The sequence below is a fragment of the Camelina sativa genome, chromosome 16, assembly GCF_030686135.1.
Source record: "Camelina sativa cultivar CO46 ecotype springtype chromosome 16, ASM3068613v1".
NCBI lineage: Eukaryota > Viridiplantae > Streptophyta > Magnoliopsida > Brassicales > Brassicaceae > Camelina > Camelina sativa.
Window position 1 is genome coordinate 4597304 of NC_141895.1, and position 19673 is coordinate 4616976.

The 19673-nt window shown below is 34.1% G+C and overlaps 4 protein-coding genes across 9 annotated transcripts; 3 read left to right on the top strand and 1 right to left on the bottom strand.

The window, feature by feature from the left end:
- The first annotated feature begins 5805 nt into the window (after positions 1-5805).
- On the top strand, positions 5806-9207 carry LOC104753382 (putative 3-hydroxyisobutyryl-CoA hydrolase 2). Of its 6 annotated transcripts, none has more exons than XM_087493282.1 (13): positions 5806-6121; positions 6195-6275; positions 6355-6487; positions 6573-6652; positions 6752-6835; positions 6907-6991; positions 7076-7161; positions 7837-7958; positions 8122-8182; positions 8295-8393; positions 8466-8567; positions 8656-8697; positions 8777-9207. In XM_087493282.1, exons 1-13 carry the CDS (start codon positions 6089-6091, stop codon positions 8918-8920), a joined length of 1152 nt encoding a protein of 383 aa, XP_087349408.1. In that variant the 5' UTR covers positions 5806-6088; the 3' UTR covers positions 8921-9207. The 6 variants fall into 6 exon arrangements, 4 of the variants coding, with proteins under 4 accessions (XP_087349408.1, XP_087349406.1, XP_087349407.1 ...); XR_015585292.1 differs by having other exon boundaries at positions 5898-6121; positions 7076-7182; XR_015585291.1 differs by having other exon boundaries at positions 5898-6121; positions 7837-8026.
- Positions 9208-11126: 1919 nt separating this feature from the next.
- Positions 11127-13535, top strand: LOC104749824 (uncharacterized). Its single transcript, XM_010471518.3, has one exon. The coding sequence runs from the start codon at positions 11127-11129 to the stop codon at positions 13392-13394; it is 2268 nt and encodes a 755-aa protein (XP_010469820.1). The 3' UTR covers positions 13395-13535.
- Positions 13536-13623: 88 nt separating this feature from the next.
- On the top strand, positions 13624-16475 carry LOC104749825 (calmodulin calcium-dependent NAD kinase-like). Its single transcript, XM_087492043.1, has 8 exons — positions 13624-14111; positions 14196-14419; positions 14518-14579; positions 14670-14891; positions 15003-15123; positions 15404-15726; positions 15826-15970; positions 16078-16475. Exons 1-8 carry the CDS (start codon positions 13874-13876, stop codon positions 16360-16362), a joined length of 1620 nt encoding a protein of 539 aa, XP_087348169.1. The 5' UTR covers positions 13624-13873; the 3' UTR covers positions 16363-16475.
- Positions 16476-16813: 338 nt separating this feature from the next.
- On the bottom strand, positions 16814-18263 carry LOC104749826 (histone H1.2). The gene is made up of 2 exons (XM_010471521.3): positions 17825-18263; positions 16814-17708 (listed from the first exon to the last, which is right to left on the bottom strand). The coding sequence occupies exons 1-2, from the start codon at positions 18035-18037 to the stop codon at positions 17088-17090; spliced, it is 834 nt and encodes a 277-aa protein (XP_010469823.1). The 5' UTR covers positions 18038-18263; the 3' UTR covers positions 16814-17087.
- Between the last annotated feature and the right edge of the window lie 1410 nt (positions 18264-19673).

Sequence of the window (19673 nt, forward strand, 5' to 3'; positions counted from 1 at the left end):
CATTAATTAAAGAAGTATATAAATATGAGATAAAAGAATACACAAAAAAAAAAAAAAAAATTAAAAAGACACAAACAAATTATAAGCTAAAAAATCAAAAGAAACAATTTCTATAAACCAAAAAAATCCAAAAAAGGTTTATAAGTTTTTCCTTCTGTTATTTAAGGTTTATCTAGGGGCATTTGATATGTTTGAGCCGTGCTGTTTTCTCTCCTTCATCTTCTTCCTCTTTACTCTGAATCAAATCGAAACATTTAGCAGAGATCTGAGAAGTGACTCAGACTTATGATTGTTCTTTTCTATAGAATTCGTATCTTTGACCATGCGGTGACGGAGTAACATTGTCAAAATAGTTCTCACATTACAATTTTTTTTTCCTAGATTTTTCTTCCGTTCTTTTTTGAATTTCAAAAAAAAAATTAACAAATAGAAATATGAACGTGACAAAATATTTTATATATATTAACAAAAAAATATTAAAAAAATAAAACTAATGCCATTTCATCTAAAATTAATAATTAATTCTGATGTTTAGGAAAAATTATAATTATAATATTAATTTTGCTATAAGATCGTGAGTGTAAAATAACAACATTTTTTTTTGAAGTATAGAATCATACGTCTTAATAAAAATATGTATTATTCTTCCAACCAAAACATTTTAGGTATTATTATAGGTATTGAGGAAAAGAATTCAGGTTTGAGAAACATAGAATCTTGTTTTACGAAATCATTTGAATATACAAATATCAATCAGACCACGGGGTTTACATAGTCGAACAACACCGTTTTGGTTATTAGATTCAGCACACAATTTTATAATAAATACTACGAACAATACTAAGGAAATGTTACAAAAAGAAATATTAATAAAAAGAAATAATAATAAAATAAAATATTATTGAGCAGAGCAGGCTTATCCGCGGGTTCCATTTCTGGTATCGCGGGTTCGGACTCTTGGCAGGCAGGTCTTTTGGGGGACTTGTATGCTTGAGCCAAGTGATCCATTCGGAACTATAATAAATAAATAAGGAAATGTTCAAAAACTTTAATAGGCAATATGGGTTGTTGGTATAGTGAATATGTAAACATCTATGTACAAGCAAGCCTTTGTCAAAAGGAGGTGCTCTAAGTGTTGAAAATGTACAATGTGTTTTTGTCGAAATATCAGGGCTTAAAAATCCCATCTGATCTACTATGAAAGGGAAGGGGGTGAATGAATTAATTCATAATTCATCCCAAAAATCCAAATATCAAAGTTTTCTCTTTTTAGTTCTCACAAGCTTTCCACAAATTTTCTTAGAAGATTTATTTTCTCTTTCTTCACGACAAGAAATCTTCAGACAAATCTTATCGTTAATTCATTGTACTCTGCACAAATGTAAGATTTTTATATTTTGACATAGAAGTAATTAAAATGCATACTGTATTTCTGAGTAAAATAAGACAACAAAAAAAAAACTTATGTCTAGGAAAATAAAGGAAAGTTAGGAAGATTAGGTACATTTGGTGTCAATGTTGTCATGTTTTATTGATGCAAGAGTAGGATTGCGAAATTGAGCCAAAGCTCTCTTGTAGGAAAAGTATGAGCATATTGTCAAAAAAAAAAAAAAAAGGAATGGTATGAGCTGACAAGTGGTCTAAATTTTGGAATATGGTTGCTACAAGTAAATACATAAACCAAGTTAGGTTCGACCTCTTAGAGCTTCATGAGATAGGATATGGTTCACTAAAGCTTATTTAATGCAAGAAACAGAGAAAAGAAAAAATATTTAAAAGAAAAAGAGTTGCACAAAGTTCCAGTCTTTGTTTTCTATCTGTCAACTTTTTCATTTGAGTCTTAATTTAACGATCATTTGAGCCTTCCTTTATATATACTTGTTTCGACCATGTTGGCTAAGTCGCGTTAATATTTTGTGTCCACTCAATTTCACATTTTTTTTATATCTCTTATTTTATTCTTTTGCTATGACTTTAATCCGACCTGATATTTTGTTAGCAAGATTACATTTTTCTTGATTTCCCTTGTAGTAAGTACCAAACCTATGTACATTAGTATTTTGGCTTCTAATCTATGTACACACCTAACCTATGAATTGATTGTTTTCGAAAATGGTGTTGTACAGATAATACTATTTATACCTAAAATAATACATAAGGTTTTTTTCAGTTTTTGCTACGAAAATGATATTTGGCATGTTATCTATCTAATACCTGTCCTTTTTGTTGTTTAGACTTAATAAATTAAATTTATTTGTACTTTGCACCTAAGTAATTAAAGACTCATCAAACAAACAAAAAAACTCTTAACATTTCATTTTTCCCTTCTTCAATAAGAACCATCTGTAGACCCCTTCTAAAAGCCACCATTAATCAGTTTGTGGTTTCATCCTAGGTAAAAAACTGATTATAGTTTATTTTGAAATTATAAATATGGGTTTCAGTCTTATTTATGATTCAGGGCAAATCCATATTCTAAATTATGTTCTTATATAATATGAGAAGGTTTTTCTCAGCTTTTGCTAAGACGATGACATTTGACATGTTATCTATCTAACACATGTCTTCTTTTGTTGTTTGAACCTAATTAATTAAATTCATTGTACTTTGAACCTAAGTAATTAGAGACCTATAAAACAAACAAATAAAATCTTAACATTTCATTTTTCCTTTCCTCAATAAGAACCAGTTGTAGACCCTTTCTGATCTAAAACCACCATTTATCAGTTTGTGGTTTTATCCTAAGAAAAAAAAACTAATTATATTTTATGTTGAAATTCTAAATATGGGTTTCAGTCTTATGTATGATTCAGACCAAAGCCAGATTCTAAATTATGTATAAAAATTATTTATGGGTTTCAATCTTATAAATGATTCATCATGGGCAAGAAAGGATTCTAGATTATGTTAGACTGTGGGATGCTTATGTGTTCTCAAAATTCTCTTATAAATTCATAAATTTTTGGATTCCCATGTCTGCTTAGTTTATGGAATTTAATCTTATATAATATAATGGTGGAATGTTTTCTATATGTAATTTGATAATTGCTTACTCATTTACTAGGTTTTACCCCTTAGTACACCACAGGTCTATTATTTTGTTGATATGATACTATAATAGTTTAGTGGTGCTTGTATTCGATGGTGAATTGCATATATATATATATATATATATATATATATATATTGTTAACGATTTTAGATATTTTTTGTATAAACTCTTGATTCGCAAGTTGAGAATATACATTTTATGATTTGGTTAGTTATGATTTAGGAATGAATGATATGACATATTCTTATTTTGATTCTCAATTGATATTATTGGATTAATAGTGTACATTTAAAGCTAATAAGAACTTAGCAAATATGTAATCGTTTATTAAACTCAAATTAGATATTTTCTAAGATGTATTCATCTTGAATTAGTTGCTACATTATAGGAATGTGATTACAGAATTTGTGTTATCAATTCTTTTTGTCAATCTAAGCCCTAAAAATTTGGCATGTAAATTAGATCTTTCCTAAGATACAATGGGCATTAATTGGATGTAAATAAGTATGTTATGGATTAAAAACCGGCCCAAAATATTCAGTAATCTTAAGGAGGATCCAGATAATTGAATGAGTTATAATTTTAGTTAAAAATCTGATCCGAAGTTGGCAAAAAACCAAAAAGTGATGGCACCTTATTGTACTTTAAAAATGTATTTCGAGCTCTATATGTGGATATACTTGTTTGGTTATAAATATCCTAAAATAATTTCTAAAATATATATCCGTTTATAAAAATTTAAATCACATCATATGCTGAAAAAAATCTAAAATTTTACAACTATTTGTATTAAATAGTAATTAAAATAATTAAATAAAAATGCAAGGAAAATTATATTTTAATCTAACATATTGATTTTAATTAGGTATATAGTTTTTAGGAAATTAATATATCAAATAAGGAAATGATTGTGTTTGGTTGTAAGGATTGTAGAGAATTTAGTTGAGACTTGTTTGGATACAAAGATAAGAGAGGATGACACAAAAATGTACTTCAAAAATGTTAAGATAGATTTCCCATTAGATCTTACCAATTTTTTTTCCATCAAAATATAATTCATTATGTTTTCCATGAAATTAGAATTCAATCCCTAAATACTCTCCTTTTAAAACAAATTTTCAGTTATTATTATTTAATTTCAGTCATTAGGTTCCTATAAAGAATTATCTTATTTTTATATATCTTTCCAAATTTTAATAGGTATTCTTGAATAATTTTAAAATTATTTTTGCAGGTTAACATGTTTGTTGTTCACATTAATACTACATATAGATTATAACTCATTCAATAACCCATTTAAAAGAAGTCATGAGAGAATGTTTGACAAATTTATTTATTCATTAGAGTGTTTGTGTATGTCTTTCCTACTCTCTATGACCCGGTCCGGCAATTTTGGATGTCATACGTTAATATTTTTTTAAAACCCATTTTTATTATTGTAAACAAAATTATAAAATATACTAATATAAAAATTATTTTCTTTTTTTCATATTGTAGTTCATTTTTTGCTTCCTCACATTTTTCTTTCTCTTTTCAATGTTTTCATGTTCATTTAAATATTCATACGAAATAAATATTATATTGCCAAATAACTCATTCTTCTTTTAAAACTTTTCGAATATGGAAACTTTTTTATTAGATTTAATAACTGAACTTATAATTTTAATTTTTTTTTCTACACAAAAAAAAACCTAAAATTTTTGGTCTAAAATATGCCCCAAAAAAATTGATGTCCTAAAATATGCCCCAAACTTAACTTGTTTGGCCCATGGGTATAGCCTTGAACCATGTTTCATTTTTACTTCAGGGTTGTCTTGTTTGTTGGGTTTTGTGTTAATATTACTACGTGATGAGAAAAATGAACTTTATCATGATTTAATATGTTGGGCATGTTAGGTTTTGTTCCTTTCTTATATTTTAAAATTTCATTTTTCTTTTTTTTGGACATTCATGTGGTAAAGCAGGATAAACTTCTTCTGATTTGACAATGCATATTAATTTCTCCATTGTAAAGTTAGTTTCTTAGTAGTTTTCATCTTTAAGCAAAAAACGTATTTAAAACTATTATAAAAAAAAGGAAAATTGTATGTTTACTACCATATGCTTAAAAACCCATGTTGTTAAGCTTGTAATGTCATTTTATATCATGGTACAATATGAGTTGCATTTTTCTATTGTATATCTGATTAATTTGATTTCTATAGTTTTGAGTAGTATATGCTAATTGTATATTGGTATCATATATTTTTAAGAATCTTAGTATCAAATAGCTTTAGAATTAACCATCTTAGAAATAAAAGAACAAAAAAAATTCATATAACATTTTCCACTTTCACATATGTTTGCTTTCTAAGAAATTTTATTATTATGACAGTTGTCATTTGACATTATAATATTCTATGGTTTGTCTTCTAAGTAGATATGACAAAATGATTATTCATTTTATTCAATTGCATCTATGATGATGGTGAAATAATACCATTGCATTTTATAACTTTATTTACTTGGAATCATTTTCATTATTAAAATTTCATAAAAACAATTTTAATTTGTATTAGAATGTATAAATAATAAATTTTATTATGAATAAGTATTCAGATAAAATGATATTAAAATATTAAGTTACATTAAAAAGAAAAATATTATATTTACGAGAAACTTACCAATAGACACACAATATTAGAAAGATGCTTTCAAATTTTTGTACACTAAAAATAATATTATATGATGAGAAACTTAATGATTCTCTCACCAATGCACATGCTCTAATATGTATTGAAAATCTAAAGGGAGAAAAAACGATAAACCCTACTATGTAATCAAAGTTTTCTCTATGTGTTGAAATACTCTAATACTATATACAAGCAAAACTCAAGTAACAAAAATAATCATGGCTGAGTAAACAAATAAAAACTAATAATTTCCAAATTACTAAAATTAAACACCATTATAAGCTAAACCCTAGCACGAAATGACTGCTAGTATATATATATATATATATATATATGATTTATCACGTAACTTATATAGTCAAAAATGGTCTCAGTCGAGATGGCCTCTCACTCTCAGGTATGTTTACTCTTCCTTCACTGTGAATAGCCGACGGCTAATTCGTCTCTCTTTCTAATCAATTTGATTATAGGTTTTGGTGGAAGAGAAAGCAAGTGTTAGAATCTTGACATTAAACAGACCCAAGCAGCTGAATGCTCTGTCCCCTAACATGGTATTGTTTCCTTCCCTTGTTGTTTCTTCCTCGCTTTCGTGCTCTTGTTACATATTCTCTTGAACGCAATCTTCTCTAGATCTCGCGGTTGTTGCAACTGTTCCTTGCATATGAGGAAGATCCTAGTGTGAAACTTGTCATCCTCAAGGGTCAGGGAAGAGCCTTTTGTGCTGGTGGCGACGTTCCACTCGTTGTTCGTGATGTCCTTCAAGGTATATATATCAATATATTTCCCTCCCATGACCATTTTCCTTTTCCTTTTGCTTACTTTTTCTCTTCTCTATTTTTGTGGACTAGGCAAATGGAGTCTCGGTGCCGAATACTTCAAAAATAAATACACGCTTGACTATGTTTTGGCCACGCATAGAAAACCTCAGGTCTACGGTCTCATCATATAAACTGTCGTTTTAGTGAGTTATTCATATTACATAATCACCACATTATTTGTTTTCCATACTTCTTTATCGAAATTATAGGTTTCAATTTTGAATGGTATTGTCATGGGAGGTGGAGCTGGTCTCTCTATCCATGGTCGTTTTCGTATTGCAACTGAGAATACGGTATTCTTTTCTTATACATGTCCATGGATGATTGCTCTGATACATGCTCATATCTTTTGAGTTTTCCCAAGGTTTTTGCAATGCCTGAGACAGCTCTGGGGCACTTTCCAGATGTAGGAGCCTCCTATTTCTTGTCAAGGCTCCCTGGATTTTTTGGTAACAAGTCATTTGTTTTTTCATGTCCACAACATCCGAGCCTATCTAGCTCTCTCATCTTTCATGTCTTCTTCTTTATTTCAGGAGAATATGTTGGCCTCACCGGAGCTAAGTTAGATGGCGCCGAAATGCTTGCATGTGGTCTTGCAACTCATTTTGTGCCTTCAACGGTATGAACTCCCTTTTCTTACGTACGTCTTGAGACTCCCTTTTCTTTCATTGTCGGCATGTAACGCCGTTTAGAGGCTTAGAGTAATTTAAAAAGTATAAAGTCATTAGTCATGTAATGTGTTCTTATATTTCGAAACAAAACAATAAATACAAGAATAACGAATAATATGAATTTTTAAAGCACAACGCTTTTTTACTTAGTTAAAAACTTTATCTTAATCTTTTTAGTTTCTTTGTTTTTTGTAATTTATTAATTTTGTTATAAAAAATTTGTTATGCCTTTGTAAAAAAATCATTGTAATCCTTTTCTTTTTCGAATTTGTAATTTGTTGTATGATTCGGAATCATTGATTCCCTTTTAATTGATATATTTAAATATACATTTTCAAAAAAAAAAACAAGTAATTAGTCATTTATTGTTTAATTTTTTTTTTCTTACATAATATTTCTTTTTACAGATTGATAATACAGACGCTCAAAACAAGATGCCTTTGTGTTTTTTTGTTTTTTTAAAAAAAAAAACTAATGGCCTGACAACAAAAGTTGTGATGTTAAAACCCTTCATTAAAAAAAAAAAGTTGTCTGATGTAAAATTTTGTGGGTTTTAGTTGAACTGCCAGACTGCCACAATGGATACCAGAGGAATAAACTAAGAAATTACTCTTTTTTCACAGAGTTTGACTGCATTAGAAGCAGACCTTTGCAAAGTTGATTCAAGTGATCAAACCTTCGCCTCAGCAATTCTCTATGCATATACTCAGTACCCGCACCTGAGACAGAAGAGTGCTTACCACAGGCTAGTGTACATAATTTTGCCGAATATATTTTGTCATGACAACTTTTCTAGCATTCTAGGTCATGCGGGTACAACATATATTTTCTCTGTTACTTTACAGTTACAAGGTTTTAAAATTTTAACCTTGTATTGGTGTCATCTTTAAAAAGTTTTGTTTACGCAGGTTAGATGTTATTGATAGGTGCTTCTCGAAGAGAACAGTCGAGGAAATTATATCTGCACTTGTAAGTTACCCATTAGTATATAGGATATGTTGGCTTGCGATCATGAGTTACCTTTGGCTATTATTCCGGAAAATCATTGTGCACTCTACCATCATATATGTTGGTTATATAGGAGAGAGAGGTCACTCAGGAACCAGATGATTGGATATTAGCTACCATTCAAGCATTGGAGAAAGCTTCACCATCATGCCTTAAAATCTCTCTTAGATCGGTTAGTTCCTAAAATGTGTAACAAATTAAACAGACGTTGTAGGAAAGAGCTGACTGTGTGTACTAATTTCAGATAAGAGAAGGACGATTGCAAGGTGTGGGGCAGTGTCTTATCCGTGAGTATAGAATGGTGTGTCATTTGTTGAAGGGAGATTTAAGCAAAGATTCGGTGGAGGTTTTGTCGGCTTTTTCGATTGTATATATCTTCATATCCTCGTACTGTCCTTTCGTAAGCGTAATTACAACGTGTCTTACTTATGTAGGGGTGCAGAGCCATACTGATAGACAAAGATAAGAACCCACAGGTTTAATAAATCTCTCCATTTAGTTTTTTTTTTCAATATGTCATATTGTTGTTATAATGTTGTATTACTGAAATTATAGTGGGAGCCAAGGCGACTAGAGGACATAAAGGATAGCATGGTAGATCAGTATTTTGAGAGAATGGATGAAGAGGAGGGATGGGAGGATCTTAGGTTCCCGCCAAGGAACAACTTGTCTGCTTCAGTTATCGCTGCAAACCTGTGAAGTAGATAAGGTGTTTGATGAGATAGCAATTGGTTAGACTTAACCTACCAAACCCTATGTGTTTGAAGAACTCTACCATCTTTTCTTTTCTTTTTTTTCTTTTTGTTGCACCAAATAAGAATAGGCGTGACCTGGTTCATATCCTTTCAAGGATCACATCACAGTATCTCACGTTTCCATTATTTTCTTTTATGCAGTATGCTTACAGGAATGTAACAAATTGTAGTTCCAAGTTCCCTATATATATTTAATAGAAAATAAAACAAAAAGCATGATTGAAGTTTAAAGAATTTTTGTGTGTTCTTGTTCTTATCATGTTTTGATTTGAGACTTTATTGGTGGATGGTCCTGGGTGCCATCGTTCATCTGTTCGAATTCATCTACCATATATAGCACCAACTTTAGCCTCCACCAAAATCTTGATTTTTTTTTCTTGTTGCTAGCCACGCTTGACACCACAAAAGTGGTCTGAGTTATTACTTGCTTCTTTTATTTTATTTTCTGGTTCTTTTTTCATGGGTGGAAAATTTGAGATTGAAAAGTGAAAGGTCTAACTGCTCTCATGAGACCATATAGATAATTATATCAATTTACTAATGTTCTAATGCATGTCGCTAGTTATGTTTTCAATAAAACTACATAGATACTAGCTCTCATGCAAATTACCAAATACCGCTACACTGACTATGTAATGTAAACTACCTACAATATTCAAATGTCGTTTTGCGAAATCATTTGACTATACAATTATCAATCAGACCACAGGTTTACATAGTCAAACAGCACCGTTTTGGTTATTAGATTCAGCACATAAATTTATAATAAATACTACGAACAATACTAAGAAAATAAGAACATGTACTGAAAAAAGAAATATTAATAATTCGGGTACTTGTATGCTGAGCTGAGCAGGCTTATCCGCGGTCTCCATTTCTGGTATCGCGGGTTCGGACTCTTGGCAGGCAGGTCTTTCGTGAGATCGAGATGTGCTCGGGTTATCAACCGGCCGTTCTAACATCCCTAAGATTATTTCTTCATCCCGTTTATTTTCGTGAGTTGGCGCCGAAAATGCGTACACATGTCCAATACTCCTTCCGTTTCAAAATATAGTTAAAATATGAAATAGTTACTTTTATAAAATTTAATCAATTATAAATAAAATGGTATAATATAAAATATAAAATTAATCAAAAAGTTGCATCGAAATTATAAACATTCTATATTATAAAATAAAAATATTATTTAGATGAAGTATTTTTTTTTTTACTTAGAAAAAAAAAATTTAAGAGAAAAAAAAAGGTAAGGAAAAGAGGAAATGACGAAGTTGCCCTTGTAAAACCTAAAAGGGTGAAGAATAAATAAGGTGGCCTTTTTTGTCTCATCATGTATGAGAAATCATCGTCGGCCATCTTTGCCCTTCGCCTTTGTTGAGATTTTCACCTTCAAACCATCTTCTTCTCTTCCTTACCCGCCAAATTGTTCATCTTTTGAAACTGCTTCCTAATCCCTTTTGCAGATTCTGCTTTCATACCCTTTTTGATTCCGGTGAGTTTTTCGATTTTGTATCTTTTTCTTTGTTTGTTTTCGAAGAATTGGATTGTGGTGTACATGATTCTCTGTTTTTATCGGTGTTTGTGTGATCAAGTTTTGAACTTTCGAATTGGGTTTGGTGGCTTGAAGGTGTTTCATGTTCCCAACCTGAGAACTCTCAATTTCAGAGATGGTGGTAGATAGAGTCGTAAGAGATAGGCTTAAAACATTATATAATCCCTCCTCTTAAGTAAAGTCGTTTCTTTGATTGTTGGGTTTGCTCGTATACTTCTTAATGTCCCCTGATTTTGGATTTTTCAATCTGTTTCATTTTGTTAAAGAGTAGTTATGGCACATTAAATTGAACAAGGAGATCATTAGGATAGTGAAGGCAAATCTAAAAAGATTGTTTTATCTGTATTTCCCAAGTTAGTTATTTTTTATGCTATATTTTGGGGACTTCATCCTTATGATTAGAGCTCTCTGTCTTTGTTTTATATGTAAACCTCTGTTGTGTGATATTCTTAAGTTTTGCATCCAAGGAACTATTTGTTTGTATGTTTAGTGTTCATACGTTGTTTTCTTGTTTGCAGATCTGTTAAAGACAGTACGAGGTTGAGTTAGAAATCTGGGGAGCAGATAGGTTCTGCATTTTACTTGGTCGATATTTGATGAAATGACAAATCACGAGCTGGTGATGGAGGGGAACCACGATAACTCGTTTAGTCGACAGGAGCAATTCATTGAACCTCGACAGAACAGTGAACTGTTTACTACTCAAGACTACAATTTTGCTTTGGAACCGTTACATGAGACCAACCTGCAGATAGGTGTTTCCCGTGAGCAGAACGAGGTTTGGAACCACAACCAGGAACATGCACTGACTCTTCAAAACTCAGAGGCTCAAAGTGAAGAAAGACATGAAGAACAATCTCTGGAAGGAAAAGGTGAGGTTGATTCTCAGGAGAACCAAAATGAAAGCTACGACCATGGTTTTGACCTCTCCTTTCCTGATGATAATGATGACTCAGAAACTTCTGAGAATAATAAACTAGCTTTGATAGTTTCTCAGGATCTCAATGATAATTTACAGTTGGGGGTGGGTCATTCCATGAATAGGGATCCCATACCTGGCCTGAACATAAGCCTTTCTCAGCAGCTAGAGTTGGCTCCTCCTATCCTTCAGTGCCGGTCTCTACAAACAGCTCCTGAGCACAATTTGGTAGTTGGTATGGAGTTTTCTGATGTCCTTGCGTGTAGGAGAGCACTAAGAGATGCAGCAATTGCCTTACGCTTTGAGATGCAGACTGTTAAATCTGACAAATCTCGCTTCACTGCAAAGTGCAGTAGTGAGGGTTGCCCTTGGAGAATTCACTGTGCCAAGCTTCCTGGTGTTCCAACTTTTACAGTAAGGACTATTCATGGGAGTCACACATGTGGTGGTATTTCACACCTTGGTCACCATCAAGCTTCAGTTCAGTGGGTTGCTGAGGCTGTGAAAGAAAGGCTGAAAATAAATCCTCATTGCAAACCTAAGGAGATACTTGAGGAAATTCATCAAGTTCATGGAATTACACTATCATACAAGCAAGCATGGAGGGGAAAAGAACGTATAATGGCTTCTGTTCGCGGGTCATTTGAAGAAGATTATCGCCTTCTTCCTCAATATTGTGATCAAATAAGAAGCACAAATCCTGGGAGCATCGCTGTGGTCCATGGAAGCCCGGTTGATGGGAGCTTTCAACAGTTGTTTATTTCTTTTCAAGCATCAATCTGTGGTTTTCTTAACGCTTGTCCACCTCTCATTGGATTGGACAAGACTGTTTTGAAGAGCAAATATTTAGGGACGTTGCTGCTTGCCACTGGATTCGATGGAGAAGGCGCGGTGTTTCCTTTGGCCTTTGCTGTTATTAGTGAAGATAATGATAGTAACTGGCAGTGGTTCCTCTCAGAGTTGCGTCAGCTTCTTGAAGTTAATTCTGAAAACATGCCAAAGCTGACAATTTTATCTAGTATAAATCAATCCATTGATGGAGTAGATGCTAATTTTCCAACAGCGTTTCATGGCTTGTGTGTCCATTCTCTCGCAGAAAGCTTCGGTAGTCAGTTCAACAACTCCATTCTTGTGAACCTTTTTTGGGATGCAGCAAAATGTCTCACTGAATATGAGTTTGAAAGTAAAATTCACGAGATCGTTCAGATATCCCCAGAAGCTGCCTTGTGGATCCGTAACCTCCAGCCAAGTCAATGGGCCACATACTGCTTTGAAGGAACAAGGTTTGGACATCTGACTGCAAATGTTACCGAGTCACTTAACAGTTGGATTCAAGATGCTTCAGGTCTTCCTATAATCCAAATGTTGGAGAGCATTCGTCGCCAGTTGATGACTTTGTTCAATGAACGCCGTGAAGCAAGCATGCAGTGGTCTGGTATGCTAGTTCCATCTGCTGAGAGGCATGTCCTTGAGGCTATAGAAGAATCTCGTTTGTACCTAGTTCACAAAGCAAATGAAGCACAATTCGAGGTCACGACCAGTGAAGCAAAATATATAGTGGATATTAGATGCCGTTCTTGTTTTTGCCGTGGATGGGAGCTACACGGTTTGCCTTGTAGCCACGCAGTTGCAGCCCTCCTCTTTTGCAGACAGAACGTGTACCGGTTCACAGAGAGTTACTTCACTGTGGCAAACTACCGGCGAACGTACGCAGAAACCATACATCCAATTCTAGACAAATCCATGTGGAAAACAACAGAACCTGACAGAGAAAGTGGTGAGGATGGTGAAGAGATTGTGATAAGACCACCGAGGGTTTTAACACAACAGCCACGGCCAAGGAAGAGGAGAAGTCAAGGAGAGGACCGTGGACGTCAAAAGCGGGTGGTTCGATGTAGCCGGTGTAATCAGGCTGGCCATTTCAGAACAACTTGCACAGCTCCTATATAAAAAAAACCTATGACATCATATCTCTTTAGCTTCTTCAATGATCTGAATTTGGTTTTTTTTCTTACTTAGGTTTAGAACATTCTTTGCAAAGCCTTTCTCTTTAACTCATTTTTCTAATATGTTGGATTTTCAGATATGCAATGACTGTGTCTTCTCAGGAGTATCAACTAAACATCTTAGAAACTCTTATCATCTTATGTTATAGCCTTACTAAAAGATATGAAACTTTTGCCAAATCACTCACTATATAACATACATGGGGATTGAGATATTGGCTATAAAACCAATATGGTCAAATCACAGAAAAAGCAAAGTAAGAAACTTCCGGAGTAATAGGACACGAAGCTATTTTAGTACAGCACACGTGGAGAAAGCAGATACATTGTCTCATAACAGAAAACAAACTCAACAATGGACCCAATCTTAATCTCATGTCTCATGAGATTCCAATCTTATAGTTCTATCAATCTTAATATCTCATGTCTCTTGATGAATCCCAAATCAGATCAAGATCAATGTGTGTTCCAGAGTTTAGCAGCAACAACTACACGACGAACTTCACACAGATTTTGGTAATCTCATCCATTGGCTTGCTCTTAGCCATTGCACTGCACTACCGTCTCAGGAAGCTACGTCACTCTAAGAACATCCCTCGTCTCAGATTGTCTCACAAAAACAAAGGCCATGAGAAGCTCGAGAGATTCTCTCACTACGTTGGTAAGAACTAATCTACATATCCTCTTTTGATGATCTCCATTGTGATGCATTATAAGAAAATTTTGTTTGTGGTTTCTTTTGCAGTGCGGCAGATGGGATTCAAGGACAGGAGAGAATGTCCTCATCTTTGCAAATTAGCCAATGAGTACATAAGGAAATCAGGTAGCTGCGAGGAAGACATTTACAGCTTTTTCTCTGAAGAGCCTGATGCTGATTCTCTCTTCATTAAGCTCGTCGAGGAGTTTGAAAGATGTATTCTCAGTTACTTTGCTTACCACTGGAGCCATGCAGATCTCATGATTAGTCAGGTTACTGCAGGGAAACAAAAACAAAAATCTTTCAGTTTCCATTCTTTGTTAACATCATATAACCAATAGAACAAAAATGTTTCATGAATACGTTTCAGATACTCAGCGCCGATGTAGAGCCTAAGAAAAAGCTCAAACATATTGTCATGGCCGCTACAAGGTGAGTCTTACTAGAAAGAAAAACCAATCCGGATTGTGTTCTCTTTTAGTGATATTTCCTAAGTGTGATTGGTCCTTGGTTGGTATATAGGGAACAGAGGTTTGAGAGAGTGACTAAAAATCTTAAAGTAGCAAGAGTCTTTAACACATTGGTAGAGGAAATGAAAGCTATGGGGATCGCATCAGTTGATGACTCAGAGTGTACAGAAGTCATGGCTCCAGTCGCACACAAAGACCGAAGCCCGGTTCTACTCCTTATGGGTGGTGGTATGGGTGCAGGAAAGAGCACTGTACTTAAAGACATTCTCAAAGAGTAAATAATTTTTTTTAATATAAGTTGATTTAAAACCTACATCATCATACTTTTCATTGATCAGTGTTTCTTATGCATTGACCTGTACATGCTTTTTGTGCTTTGGATCAGACCGTTTTGGGCAGGCGCTGATGCAGTGGTGATCGAAGCAGATGCTTTCAAAGAATCTGATGTGATATACAGAGCTCTGAGCTCCAGAGGCCATGTTGATATGATCAAGACTGCTGAATTTGTAAGGTTCTAAGTTTCCTTATAGGTGCATAAGAATCCTTTTACGTAAGAACCTGCGGTGGGACAAAATGTGCAAGGAATCAGATCAAGTTTTAAGTAACTCATCCAGATATGGAAATGTACATAAGAGAAGTAGCAAAGAACTTAACTTCTCCATCATCATATATATATTCAAGACACATATAGAATCACAGACTATTCCCATTTTATTACCCTTGTTATTATACTCAATATCCAACGAGATGTCGTGAAACTCTGACGGTTAAATGGCAATAAAACAGGTTCACCAATCATCAACAGATGCAGCATCATCGCTGCTCGTTACAGCTCTCAACGAAGGGCGGGACGTGATCATGGACGGAACACTCTCTTGGGTACCATTTGTGGTTCAGACCATAACCATGGCAAGGAATGTGCATCGCCATCGTTACAGAATGGGAGCTGGCTATAAGGTTGGTGAGAATGGAGAAGTCATAGAGAACTATTGGGAACGCATAGGCGAAAGACAACATCTTCAAGAGGATGGACGGGAGAGAAAGCCATACAGGATAGAGTTAGTTGGAGTTGTGTGTGATGCATATTTAGCTGTGATTCGAGGCATTAGGTGAGAATGTTCTGTTCTTTTGGAAATATGCAGGAGAGCAATAATGTATTTAGTCCTTTGACCAGTGTGTTGGTTTTGGTTTACCATATATATATGCAGGAGAGCAATAATGTGTAGGAGAGCAGTTAGAGTGAGATCTCAGCTGAGATCTCACAAGAGATTTGCGGATGCATTTCTTACCTATTGCAACTTAGTAGACAATGCTAGACTTTACTGCACCAATGCTCTTGAAGGTTCTCCAAAGGTTAGACCTGAGTTTCTCTTCTCTACACTTCCTCCTTTAAGTTGCAAAGAAACCTGAAATGTTTAAAGTTAAACTATGAAAGTAAGAACCCATGGTGAAATGTGCAGCTGATAGGGTGGAAAGAAAAGGAAAAGACTTTGCTAGTGGATCCAGTGGAGATAGACTGTTTGAAGAATGTAGGGAGGTTAAACGAGAATGCGGATTCCATTTACCAGCTATACAGTAGACCAAATCCAGCATGTGAAGCTGGATCAATATGGAAAGACATTGTTCTTTCTCCTTCAAGGTTCAACATTCAACAGGAGCTCAAGTACTCGATTCAGAAAGTCGAAAGATTCAAACAGTATCTCCAAGAAACACAAGGTGAGAGAGAGAGAGAGGAAGACAGATAATACAGAAGATCTCTTAGCTATTTTTTCCCCCGGTATGTCATTCATTTATGTAACTCCTAAAAAGTCCTAAAACATCAAACAGAAGTGAATCTCAGAACAACTTGGTATTTACTTATGTCAGAAAACTCAAACGCACAACTCAAGAGATTATTACAGTAGCAATACCAAGCCAGTGGCAAAACACTCAAATGTCAAAGATGTTTGAGGAAACAACATGACACCTTAACTTTACCAAGCTTGTTCATCTTATCTGCATTTTCTCATTGGCAATGGTACAACCACATTAAATCTCCATACACACATTGATACACATTACTTTGGAATCATTCAACCAATCAAGGCAAGAACTAGATGAGAAACACTCTCACCAAACAGAAGCATTTCTCTACAAAACCATGTGAATGCCATGGCTTGAAAAGGCTTCTTGCACAGTTTCTGAAGAAGTAAAGAGTGAACAAACCATCACATTTTTCATAGCTATTGATCAAAGCTTAAATTTTCAAACAAACCAAAAATTACAAAAGAAAAAAAAAAAAAAAAAAAGAAGAAGTTTCAACAAGAAACCAAGAAACAAGAAAAAAAAAAAGAAAAAAAAAACTTTGGAAAGCAAGCTCCTTCAAGGATGATTCAATTATACAAGACTACCCCCTATAGAAGCTACCACCAAACCATGTATTCAATCTCCCTCCCAAACCCCCAAACCTATCTCCTAAACCAAATCTCCCTCACTTCTTCACCTTCCTAGTAGAAGCCCTTTTAGCAGGAGACTTCACACTCTTAGCCGGAGCCTTCTTAGTGACAGCCACAGCTTTCTTAACAGGAGCAGCAGCTCTTTTCCCAGGAGATGTTCTAGTCGAAGTCCTAGAAGCTTTAGCTGGTCTCTCCTTAGCCTTAGACTTAGCAGCAACAGCAGCTTTAGTCTTTGAAACAGCAGCAACAGACTTTGATTTAGGTTTAGCAGCAGCAACAACAACAACAACCTTAGCCTTAGGCTTAGGCTTAGCAACAACCTTCTTAGTAGTAGTCCCTTTAGCCGCCGCCGCTTTAGCTTTAACAGGAGCAGCAACTTTACCCTTAGGTTTAGCCACGGTTGTTGTTGTTGCCTTCTTCTTAACCGGAGCAGTAGTAGTAGAAGCAGCCGGTTTAGATCTGGCGGAAGGGATCTTGAAAGAAGCTTTGACCTTAACCAATTTGTCAGAAGCAACGAGTCTCTTGAGATTCACAAGAAGAAGCTTTCTAAAATTAGGAGGAAGAGACTTGTTGTGCTTCTCTTCTATGAACTTCTGAATCGCGTATTGACTAGATCCAGTCCTCTCCTTCAACGTTACTATCGCATCTTTAATCATCTGTGCACATATCAGATTCAATCAATTCAAACACACAAAATCAAATCTCGGAATTGTGAATCTGATAATCGAAATTGGAGAACAACAACATAAACAAAAAGGGATTAGATCGAGACCTCTTCATAGGGAGGGTGAGATGATGAAGAAGCTTTCCTCTTCTTCGTTGTAGCAGCAGCGGCGGAAGCTGCTTTCACAGGCTTCTTCTTCTTCGTCGCAGTCGCCGTCTTCTTCTTTGATTTACCACCTTTCGCCGCCGGAGATTTCACCGTCGTTGTTTCAGCAGCTCCTGAGTCAACCGTCGTCGGAACGTTTTCTTCTTCTGTAGACATCCTTCTCTTTTATACACACGAAACTGAGAATCTAAGCTATTTGATCGGAGGAGTGCGTCGGAGAGTTTTCTGATCGGAAGAATGAGAAAGAGATGTTTATATAGTCAGATGTGTTATGAGACAGAGTTTGTAATCTCTTCTCTGATTGGTTGAAATGGTGAGTACTCGGATCGGTGTATCAACTCAGGTTTGAATTTGAACCGTTGGATTTTAAGTTATCGACGGTGTAGGGAATAAGGATTACGAATGTAAGGATGAGGGAGGTTTTTAATAGATGTGGATGGATTGGTGCTTTTTTGGGTTTATTCTTTGGTGTGCTTTTAGCTTCGATTGATTTTATCATAACTTTTTATTTACTTGATGGATTTTTAATTTGTTTTCTTCGTTGTGTAGATAATTCTTTAAGGTTTCTTATGAATGTTTAAGCGGTTGAGATGGTTTTGTGTGGGATGAGAAAATTGGGAATGAAGCGAGGTTGGTCAAAACTATGGTTTGTTTTGATAGTATTACGGTTTTTTGGGGTTTTTGGAGAATGCTTGTGGGGATTTTATTGATGGTTATGGTCGTTGGAAACTAGACTAATCAAGGAGTTTAACGAACTAAGATTTGTTAAAATCGGGTGAGTTTAAGGTCGTAAATTATGTTGTTGAATTAGACCAAAGATGACCAAAACTAAGATGTGGTGCCACACAACTTTGTTGCATGTGTGATGTGTCTCTCTTTAAGAGAGTCCTAACTAAGACGACCATATAATTATGGACTGGGATCATTTTACGTATTTGAGATTCGTTAACATCTTGCAATGATTCAGGAGTTTATTTTTATTTTTTTAATGTGGAAGTAGTAAAAGCATATGCGTTAGTTTCGCTAAAATGGTGATGATGTATGCAATTATATGCATCTAGCTTCTAAAAGCATAGTTGTAATTTTATTATCATTTGTAGATGATATTCATTAGCAATCCAATATCATTTTTATGAATTACGAAATTCAGCTAAACATATTGATGCATATATATATCTAACACATACTAATTTACTTTTATGTTTAAAATATCATATTAGTTTAAAAAATTCCCGCGTTTTTAACAGTTTTTTACGAAAAATATTATGTATCCTCAACTGCAAGAATATATATGTGGATGATGTATGGTATATATTAGAATTTGATGTATATAAAAGTTAAAAATATTTTCTATTTAATAAATGTTATTAGCAAAAATAACCTAAAGAAATTGTTAATTAGGAAAACTATCCTATATATGTTGATATATATACACAGTAAAAAATATTTATAAGTTTATAAAATTAACTTATATTGTCATATACATCACTGATATTGTAACCAAAATAATAAACTATATTAAACCCCCCCCCCCCCCCATATCCATCAAAGTTTGTTAAATTTGACAGCTAACCCCTACTTTAAATTATAGAAAATGAAATATTGACATAAACTTAGTTTTATTCACAACATAAAAGATATCATCAGATTGAACATTTAATCGAAAATTAATATCGATATCGGTTTGAAATTTCATGTATTTTTAACGATTGTTAACATGAAAGATTATGTACCGTTCCTGATAGAAATATATGTATAGATAATGTATGCATATATATACGACTCGATTGTA

Coding starts and splice junctions, on each gene's coding strand:
- LOC104753382 (XM_087493279.1), top strand. CDS start 6,089: ATGGTCTCAGTCGAGATGGCCTCTCACTCTCAG. Junction 6,488..6,572: donor TGTTCGTGATGTCCTTCAAG/GTATATATATCA, acceptor TTTGTGGACTAG/GCAAATGGAGTCTCGGTGCC. Junction 8,568..8,655: donor TAAGCAAAGATTCGGTGGAG/GTTTTGTCGGCT, acceptor TTACTTATGTAG/GGGTGCAGAGCCATACTGAT.
- LOC104749824 (XM_010471518.3), top strand. CDS start 11,127: ATGACAAATCACGAGCTGGTGATGGAGGGGAACCACGATAACTCGTTT.
- LOC104749825 (XM_087492043.1), top strand. CDS start 13,874: ATGTCTCTTGATGAATCCCAAATCAGATCAAGATCAATGTGTGTTCCA. Junction 14,420..14,517: donor CAGATCTCATGATTAGTCAG/GTTACTGCAGGG, acceptor AATACGTTTCAG/ATACTCAGCGCCGATGTAGA. Junction 15,124..15,403: donor TGATCAAGACTGCTGAATTT/GTAAGGTTCTAA, acceptor GCAATAAAACAG/GTTCACCAATCATCAACAGA.
- LOC104749826 (XM_010471521.3), bottom strand. CDS start 18,037: ATGTCTACAGAAGAAGAAAACGTTCCGACGACGGTTGACTCAGGAGCT. Junction 17,709..17,824: donor CTCACCCTCCCTATGAAGAG/GTCTCGATCTAA, acceptor ATATGTGCACAG/ATGATTAAAGATGCGATAGT.